The 9,617-nt window shown below is 47.7% G+C and overlaps 1 protein-coding gene across 1 annotated transcript; it reads right to left on the bottom strand.

The window, feature by feature from the left end:
- Positions 1-1,871: 1,871 nt before the first annotated feature.
- LOC130600578 (cytochrome P450 2C19-like) lies at positions 1,872-7,418 on the bottom strand. Its single transcript, XM_057412016.1, has 9 exons — positions 7,200-7,418; positions 6,691-6,853; positions 6,049-6,198; positions 5,584-5,744; positions 4,987-5,163; positions 4,318-4,459; positions 3,716-3,903; positions 2,589-2,730; positions 1,872-2,077 (listed from the first exon to the last, which is right to left on the bottom strand). The coding sequence occupies exons 1-9, from the start codon at positions 7,377-7,379 to the stop codon at positions 1,896-1,898; spliced, it is 1,485 nt and encodes a 494-aa protein (XP_057267999.1). The 5' UTR covers positions 7,380-7,418; the 3' UTR covers positions 1,872-1,895.
- Between the last annotated feature and the right edge of the window lie 2,199 nt (positions 7,419-9,617).

Genomic DNA, 9,617 nt, shown 5'->3' on the forward strand with positions numbered 1-9,617 from the left:
CCATGCTTGCCTGGGGCTCCTACATGACTGCTATTTCTGGTTGCATGTCTGTCCATTTGATGAAATCCCAAATAAGAGGCCAACAGTGGTTTGCGGTTGGTTTAGAACGCGCAGGCATTATAGCTGTGTTCTGCATGAGCAAAAATGGAGGGCGAAGGAGGGAAGAACCCAAGATGTGAACAAGTGTGATAGTTCTTCAAAATATATATATAACGTTTCCAAAGGGAGGTGGAAATTCTTGCGTACTGTATTCTCTGCAGCACTCACAAGGTCTCTGACTACCTTGTGACAATCATCATAGAAATTCTGACTTTTATATGACCATGGTGCAGGGAGCAACAAATACATATGTAAATGAAGATCAAGACAGACACTGCAAACTGGAGATCAGACACAACCAGAGCCCATGAGGATGCAGAAACACAGAAGAGAGACACCTGTGGTGGAATCCATTTATGAAAACCATCCATCCTGTCACTGAAAAACCCCACCAAATAGTGAAACCCTTGCAGTGATACCGATGGTAGAAAAGAGCAGCCAGAGAGTTTGTTGGAGTCCTTACCACTCAGGTGCCTGAGTTCCTTCAGGCTCTGAGTGAAATGAAGACAGGCTCTTCATTTGACAGAAGGAGTCCAGACCATAACTGAGATGAAATGAAATGCCCAAGAAAACTGGAATAAAAATGCAACTCCAGCTGCAGAACTTTGCCCCCATGATGGCAGCTTCCCTTAGTTCTCAGCTGTTCCTTACCTGCAGTGGTGTCTCGCTACTGTGTTTTCTTCCTTAGACCTAGGCTTTTCAGCTGGGAGGTGGAGTGAAAGTGTGATTCAGGCAAGAGACACCATCCAGAGAAATTACACCCTCAGCAGCCCCACCTTGATTCAGGGCAGGGTGCTGAGTGGCCACAGTGACAGGGGAGGTTGTACTGGCAAATGCCTGGGAGGGAGCAGAAGGGGAGTTGGTGGGAGAAGAACAGGGCTGAGCCGTAGCAAAGGCTTCCCACTCCTAGCTTGTGGGAAGGCTAGGCCACAGCGTGTCTGAGACATGAAAGGAGCCTCCGGAGCAGCCATGGCTCCCATCAAGAGGGTGAAGGCAGACAGAACTTCAGACTCTGAACGCACCGCTTTAGGAGGGATGCTGCAGTTATACTTTGTCCAGCTGTGGGTAGCGGGGTTGGCAGCCCCAAGAACAGCAGATAGAGCTACAGAAAGCCCCCAGGCTGCAGGACCCTCTTCCTACCCTGCACTGCGAGTCTTCCTGCCTGGTCTCGTGCTGTGACTGGCAGGGGGTCCTTGAAGGCAGCAGCAACGGGTCCAGCAGATGAAGCAGGCAGGAGCCTTGCCCCTGTAGGCACAGCCTTTCCCACAGGGCACTGGCCACAGGCACTGCAGACCTACTCTGCAGTGGAGCAGCAGATGTAGGTACCAACCTAACCCAAAGAAAATTATGGCTCAAGTCTTTTCAAACAGATTTTTCTTTATTGGGTCATTAACAAAGACACATACAGCGGTATCCACATGCAAAGCACGCTGCTGGTTTGGGGGGCCCATGCTGAAGGAGAAACATGTCATGGCAAGAGCCATTTGTGAGAAAATCGGCTGTTTGATGCAGCCACTGCACTCAATGAGCCCATGGACAGAGTATCAGTGCAACAGGCTATAATGACACCCAAGGCCTCCCTGAGATGTGATGGAGCAGTTCTGGGAGGCTTTGAAGGCGTCTACTCTATGTCTGTACCTGTGTTTGGGCTGCCTTCTTGGAGGCCTTGGAAAGGTGGGCCAATGCTCCTGCAATTGTTTTTATTAAGGGACATGTGTCCTGGTTTCAGCTGGGACAGAGTCAATTTTCTACCCAGGAGAAGGAGTGGTAGAGTGCAGAGAATGGTTTTCTGCTTTTCAACGGGGGATAGCACAGAGCTGGTAGGCAGGAGGTACATTGCCTGTCCCACTCAGCACTGGGATTATGTTGATTTCCTGGGGGTTGACAGTAGGCTTCAAGGTAAAGTTCTGCAAAATGGTGGTCATGAATAAGAATATCTCCATGCGTGCCAGGCCCTCTCCAGGGCATATTCGCTTCCCTGGAAGTGAAAACAGCAAATAGCACTCTGCTGACTAGACCAGAGTTTGTACTAAGCAGATGTGTTGCACAGCTTTATTTACCAGATACACCCATAGCAGTGAGATGACCGTTAGGATTACTGAGGACATTTGCAAGAGAAGAGTTTGTTGAAGAAAAACCCTTGGCCGTTTGATTGGGTATGTGAAGGAAGAACAGAAAGACGGGTTGGTTAAGGATGACTGGTGGCTGTGCAGGAAGGTGACAGGTGTTTTAGAAAGTGTCAGTGGGTCCCACTTGTATCATTATATTGGCAACTCCTAGTAGGAGGTTTGAGAAGCCCCAAACAAGATGGGAAATGCAGCTAAGGAGAATAGCAATACGGAGGAGTTATCCAAAGAGCAGTGAGCCCCAAGGAAGCACCAAGAGGACCATGCTAGGGAGAGGGAGTGTGTGTTATAGGGAAAGACAGGATGCTTGGCCAGAGCAGGAAGTCAACAGAGAGAGGAAGAGAGAGAAAGCCTGCGCTTTACCTGCTGAGAAGGGCATGAAGAACTCGCTCTTCCTAAAGGTGCCATTCGCATTCAAGAAATGTCCAGGGTTGAACTCATTTGGGTTTGGAAACTCTTTACTGTCATGGAGGACAGAATTGAGGATGGGAAAAATCGTAGTGCCCTGAGGTAACACAAGAGGAAGAGAGCATGAAGGGGAGTCTAGTTGGATCACTTAATCTGACTGCCTGCCAAGTGAAAACTCAGCTTCCCAGCACAGCCCTACCCATGTTTCATTTCCCTTTGGGGACCCCTCCTTTGAGGAGGCAGCTTTAGGGAGACCCTGCTAGATGTCACAAAAGGGACAGTTGGCTTCTCTTCCTGAGCACTTCCTCTCACTTTCACATCATTTATCCTCACTCTGCTCTAGTCATCTGGGGACGCCTTATCTAACTCTTCTTCTTAGTGTTTCGCAATAATGAACTTATAGATGCATCATGTTCCTTCTTTCCTGCAAGATCCCAAAAGCAAAAGCACACAAGGTTGTGGAAATAAAGCACTGTTACATTCTCCTGATAAATTTCTCCTGACAGGATCCTCTTCTTTCTCTCTTCCGGACCATTTGTGGGGTTTTTGTGTGGATCATGGGCAGGGAGAAATAAACAATCCAGCAGTGATGACACAAGAGGTGGAAGCTAAGCAGATCCCTGGGTCCTGCGTTTTGATTGTACAAGATAGCTGAAAATCAAGATGTCAACTGCCACATGCTACTGTTTCCCACGGCCACCCAGAAGAGCAATGAGCATTGCCGTAGCCAGCCAGGCCAGGTCTTGGGTTGCTCTAGTCCTGCCTCTGGCAGTAGCCAGTAGTGACTGCCTCAAGCAGTGTGTGAGCACAGGGCAAACAGGTTTTTCTTGTTCCCTTGAATAGCCAGGATAGGCTCCAGCACTTTGTGGCTGAGGGGCTCTCCGTGCTCAGCAACTACCAACTGACTTTACTGTCTCTCCTGGAGGGTGGTGAGCAGTTCCACAGCTTTGCTGCCTTTTGTGTGAGGAGTCACTGCTCTGTGTTTTTTGTGAACCCACTGTATTTCTACAGGGAGGTGAAACTGCAGGGCAAGTGAACAAAGGTGTTGGGCAGAGTTGCTCTTCCACACTTTGCCTACTAACCTTTGGAATGACGTACTCTCTGAAGCGTGTGTCTTTAGTCACAGTGTGAGGGAGGCCCATGGGGATGAGGGAGATGAAGCGCTGGATTTCATGGGCCACTGCATCTGTGTAGGGCATCTGGGTCCTGTCAGCCACACAAGGTCTTCGTGATCGTCCTATGACCTGGTCAATCTCTTCTTGAACTTTCTCTGTCATGAGAGGCACAAACCATAAAATGGGTAAAGAAAACCAAACCTACCTAAACAGGTTGCCCTAAGCTGTCCAAAGAACACAGGTGACAGGAGCAGTGATGCTGGTTTTGGTGTCAACTAGAACACACCTCCACTGCAGCCCCTGCAAAGAATGTCTTCCTAGTGACTTGGTTAAATAGGAGTACTGGAAGACAAAGATGTGGACACACTCAGGTCCGGGCCGTGAGGAGAGTGTAGCTGATGATGATGTCAGTGAAGCTGAGGGATCTCTAATGACCACCCTGGGGAAAGATGGTGCAGGGACTTTGCCCATTTGGATAAAATATGAGAAAGGGAGGAGAAAAGTTGTGGTGTTGGACACGTGCCCAGCCCAGGTGAACAGCTAAAGAGGAAGAGGTCACAGACTGGTACCTTGTATCTTCGGGTGTTTAAGAAGAAGCAGAAGCCCGTATCTTATGGTGGTGCTAGTTGTCTCAGTTGCAGCAATGAACAAGTCGAAGGTGGTGGTTATCAGGTTCTTCATGTGGAAAGTGGAACTGGGACAGTCTTTCTCCTAGAGAAAAAGCTGGGATGTTGCTCCAGCTGAGATAAGAAAAGTGGCCCTCTCTTGTGTCATCCCAGGCCTGCCTTTTCACCCAGAGCTGCTGCATTTCTCCGCTAAGGTGCAGCAGCCATCTGGGGCATTATAATGCTGTCTTTATGCAGTAAGCTCAACCCCACAGCAATCTTCTTTCAAGCTGTTGACCAAATGCTATGTAGCTGCCTCTTTTCACTTGCTATGCCAGCTGCCAGTTGGCTAGTTTCTAATGAAAGAACTGCAAGACCAGACTGCAAATGTCCCTGTGTTTTGGTGAGAGCAGATGAAGGTCTTGATGTCCAAGCAGCTACAGGAAGTGGCTGGTGAGTGTGTAGACCCAGAGCTGTAAGCTCTAGCAGAGTTAGTATCTGAGGTTTGGTGTCTTCCCACAGCTCAGCGCAGCTGCCTGGGAAGGGGTCATCCTAATGCCTGTGTTAGGAGAGGGAAGGGGTTCAGTGTAGGTGTATTTGGGGCTGAGCTGGGGCTCTATGCTGTCTCCTTACCTCCTGCATTTTGTTGAGGAAGAGGTCAATGAAATCCCGAGGGGAAGTGGGATCTAGGGAGGCTTGGTGTATTTTCACTTCCTCTGACACAAAGGCTTTTAGAGAATCAAATTCTTTGAATATGTTGTTGTGTGGGCCAGGCAAGTAAACCAAAATGTTTGAGAACATCTGGTAGAGCTGAAAAGAAAGAAACAGGAAGGTCCATAGCATGATCATTGCTCTTTTCTTTGATATTAGCAAAAAGCCTAGAAAGGCCACAACCCTCTCAACTGTGCCAAGCAGAAGGCTTGGCGCAAGTATGAAGCTGGGCACAAGTATGAGGCTGGGCAGTCTGACAGCATGGTAGGGTCTTGCTTAGTAGCAGTAGAAATCTCAAAGGTGGAAAAGAAGGATGTTCAGGACTAGGGGGAAGCTGCACTTAGCTGGCAAAGCCAACTCCATTGGTGAGGATGCTTCTTGCTCTTGAATGAATTCCCACTTGTGCAGCAGGGCATTGATGGAGTCCTAGTTAGAAGACTGAAATGCAACTTCATTGGGAGGGAGGCCTCCTGCTCCCCTGGGAGAATATTGACACTGTGAAATGGCTATTGAATGTACCTGTCCCCAGAGAGAATTCATCATCTCAAAGATGTTGTTCATGTTGTTCATCAGGGCCAGGAACTTCTTGTCTTTATAGTCATATCGTTTCCCAAAGACGATGGAGCATATGACATTGGAGATAGCACAGCTCAGGATAAAGGTTGGGTCAAAAGGTGTTCCTGTGATTTCAGATAAGTTACAAACCATTAAAAAAAAACCCAAATCTATGGCTACTTATGACTACTGTGGGTACCCTGAGGCCTGGTTATTAGAGGAAATATCAGATCACAGTCTCTCAATGACACAGAAGGGTCCTCCAAAAAGAACAGTACATGATTATGGAATTATTTACTGCTTTGTAATGGGGCATAGCTGGTGCACAGACCAGACACATGGGAACTTCAACTCTATGCTGAAAAGATGGGTCCCTTAATACAGTCTTTGTTTTTTGCACTCATAACCTATATTAAAAATGGACCATACCCTTTGTTTTGTCAATCTCTTCCAGAAAGTACTCAATTTCCTCCTGGATTCTCTCTTCAATGCTCCTCTTCCCCATTCCAAAGTTGCGCAGAGCGCTGAGAGCAAACCGCCGAGCTTGCAACCACTCCTCGTTGTTGCTAAACACAATCCCTGCAGAGGAAGAAGGAAGAGGAAAGACCTGGCTTGGGCATGCTACGTGTGAAATGAAGAGGCTCATGGTGACAGTGAATCCTGTCCCTGTGACAGCATTGACATGGTGGTGTCAGTACTGTGGTTTGGAGAATATCTCTGGAGGTCCTGTAGCCCAGCTGCCTGCTTTTGGCTTTTTTCACCACATAGCCAGCCTCCCTGTGAACAAACAAGTCATCACTCATATCAACATGTAATTTCCCTTGTTGCAACTGGTGGCTGCTGCTGCTGCTTACCCTTTCACTGGTATCAATCCAGCTTCATTTCTCTGCTATCCTCATTAGCTCATGTAAGCCAACAATCACAGCCCACTCTGCCTTCCCTTCCCTTCTCCAGGTGGGTCCCGTTGTTCACTCCCCACAGTCTTCCCTTGTGTATAATAAACTCCAGCTCTGCCGAATGCATACTCATCCCTTCCCTTCTCCTCAGAAGGAGCTTGATCAGCAAACATACCTAATCCATTGTTAGCCCTGTCTCCTATTGGCATGTGTCCTCTGCCAGCAAACTCATCCGCACGATCAACCAAGGCTTCTTTCACCACATCATGTCCATGCAGGACCACCACTGGGTCAGAGCCCAGGTGCACTGTGAACACTGGTCCATACTCTTCACTGAGCTGTCAAAATGCAAGAGAGAATGAGCAGATAGGGAGGAGGAGTTGAAAAGTGGCCTTGCTGCTGCATCCCACTGCAGGTAGTGCAGCCTCACAGACCAGCAGTGTCCAGATCAGTCCTGTCATGATAATTCTGGGTGTGGAGAGGGTTTCCAGCTATCAGGCCCTGAACAACAATGGCAATAGCAGTGAGGGGAGAAGCTGAGATCCCTACCACTTTTCTGCTCCTCTAGGCTTGCCACTCATCAAGCTAGAGCCACATGTTGTCCCCATGCACAGGTCGTACATGGTTCTCAGCCATAGAATAAAGTAAGAGAAAATAACGTAAGAGAGAAGAAAGTAGCTTTACCTTCTGGAGGGTTTTAGCCATGTTCTTTGGTTTCACCTGCAGCACGTTACCTAGGATGGGAAGGGGAATTGGTCCTGGGGGCATCTTCCCCTTTCCAGACTTCCCTCTCCATGCTGCAACAGAAAGCAGGCAAGCAATGCAAACTAGAAGGACAATAGTGGCTGCTCCCAGGAGCTCCATTTGCTTCTGCAGCTCAGGAGGGAGTGACTCTGGCTGCCGGAGCCCAAATTTATATACAGAAGGGCTATGTTGGTTCAATAGCAGGTTTTTGATTACACGGCTTAGTCAACACTACTAGTCAATCATTTGTTAGACCGCCCTGCGTTATGAAACTAGGATTTCTTTTGGCGTTAGTTGGTCATTGAAAACAGACCTTATCTCAAATAACTGCAGCAGCCAAGAGTGGTTAAGAAATTTGTAATGTGCTGCTAAAACTTCTTTTGTTTCATCTGAAGTTTATCATTAAAGAGGTCACGCATAGGAGTGCACTTTTCTACTGGGGTGCTCGCAGAAATTCACTGTTGCGAGAACATCTTCCAAGTTCTTCAATGCCATTTGGATTTTCTGTTCTTTGGTATTGACTGTACAAGCTCTCAGTGGGGTCAGCCATCCTTGCTTGTTCCGGAAGTCTTCCTGACATTAACAGTGGAGTTTGTGCTTCATACAGTAAGACAAAGAACTTATTGACAGGTTCTCAGTGCACAGCAATCATCTTGGTCTCTCTCCATAGGGCTGTCTGGCCTCACAAGAGACAAAAGTAAAAAAGTATCCATCTAGCAAGGGCAGAAAGGCCTCCAGACATCACAACAGACAAGAAAGGGTTTGCTGAGAGAGATAACATAAACACAGAAGGAAAGGGGACTAGACCTCTTCAAGGTCTCCTAGAGGAGAGAAAGACTGAGATAAGGAGGTAGAGAAAAGAGAAATCAACAACTTGAGAGCATCTTTAGGGAATGACATCCCAAGCTGAGACAAAGCTGCACATGTGAGAAGCTGGATATAGGTTAGTGCAACCTGGCAACTAGTCCTTGCACTTGCAATGGCCAAAGAAGTTCACCTAGCCTACTGATGGAAGCTGGCCCGCACAAGCTCCTGTTTTGTTGATGTCTTGACTCTGGTATGAGGAACTGCTTCCCTGGAAGGACCAGAGGTGCTCTGGGAGGCTAAACGGCATGTCTGGTATGCCGCAAGGACTTCAAAAAGAGCTGGGGGCTTCCTGACAAACATTACTCCAAGGGCAGTGTACTTGCAAGGTCCCAACAGCAGTGGCAATGGCAGGTAGAAAGGATCCTTAGGGCTGTGGCACTGACTGTGCTCAGCTTGCTCAGTCTTGCCGTATCCCTCCGTGCCTCCTGAGCTGTGACACTTTTGCAGGCAGATAGAGCTCATCTAACTGAGCCGATGTTGTGAGTACCTAGGATGAGGGACTTGGTGGGAATTAGTGAGGGGCCTAGTGTGCTGGGTTTGCTGTGCAGCAGTGTGTTCACGTGAGTTTCCCTTTCACTCAGAGATCCTAGTGAAGGTCTCCATCCAAGGCCAGGTTGAATGGGTCTTTGAGCAACCTGGTCTAATGGAAAGTCTCTGCCCATGGCAGAGGGTTGGAACTAGATGAGCTTTATGGTCCCTTCCAAACCAAGCCATGCTATGATTCTGTGATCCCTTGCAAAAGTTTGTGGCTTCTGTATGTCATCCTTGTTCATCCTTATGTCATCCTTAAGTCATCCTTGCTCTCTCTCACAGGCACAATAATTTGCTAGTTGGTGTTTTAAAATCTCATTTTACTTCTTAAAGATCCATATTTGTTACCTCAGTGGAAAATCTGAATAGCCAACAAGTTTGGGCTGGTTGCTGGGCTGGCCTAAACTCCTGCATCAGCTCAGACGTTTCCAGAGAAGGTCATGGAAGTTCATGTAGTTCTACGGCCTTTGATCTGGTGAAAGTGGAGTTCATGGGAGTTTGCACTGCTACATGAGGTACCTCTGCTGATAGAGTTCATGAGCTTACCATGTTCTCTGTAAAGTTCCCTCTTTCCTGAAAAGTGACAAGGGGTCACTTCTCAGCTCTGTCTCGCAGTTTGCAACATACTTTGGACAAAAGCTCTGGAACAAGGAATACTTTCAAAATTTCTCATTTTTATCAGGATAAAATCATTATATTCCAAACATTCCTACCACCCTGCAGACACTCTGGGGGATTTACAAGGGAGTGGGGGGGAAACCCATAAAACTAGTCACTCAAATCTTTCACTGTGGGAAAGCATGGACCATTTCATGTCACGGTAGTGCCCAAGGGTTTTCTGAGTACTCACTTCTGTTTGCAGACACTAAGAGTAGGAAGGGTTGGTCTGTCCTCTCCATCCATGTAAAAGTCCAGGAAGGTAAGGTTGAAATCCTCCCCTCTCCATCTTCCCCAGGAACT

Source organism: Pezoporus wallicus, unplaced genomic scaffold, assembly GCF_028554395.1.
Source record: "Pezoporus wallicus isolate ANWC-B61680 ecotype Strahan unplaced genomic scaffold, APGP_CSIRO_Pwel_v1 contig_14715, whole genome shotgun sequence".
Taxonomy (NCBI): Eukaryota; Metazoa; Chordata; class Aves; order Psittaciformes; family Psittacidae; genus Pezoporus; species Pezoporus wallicus.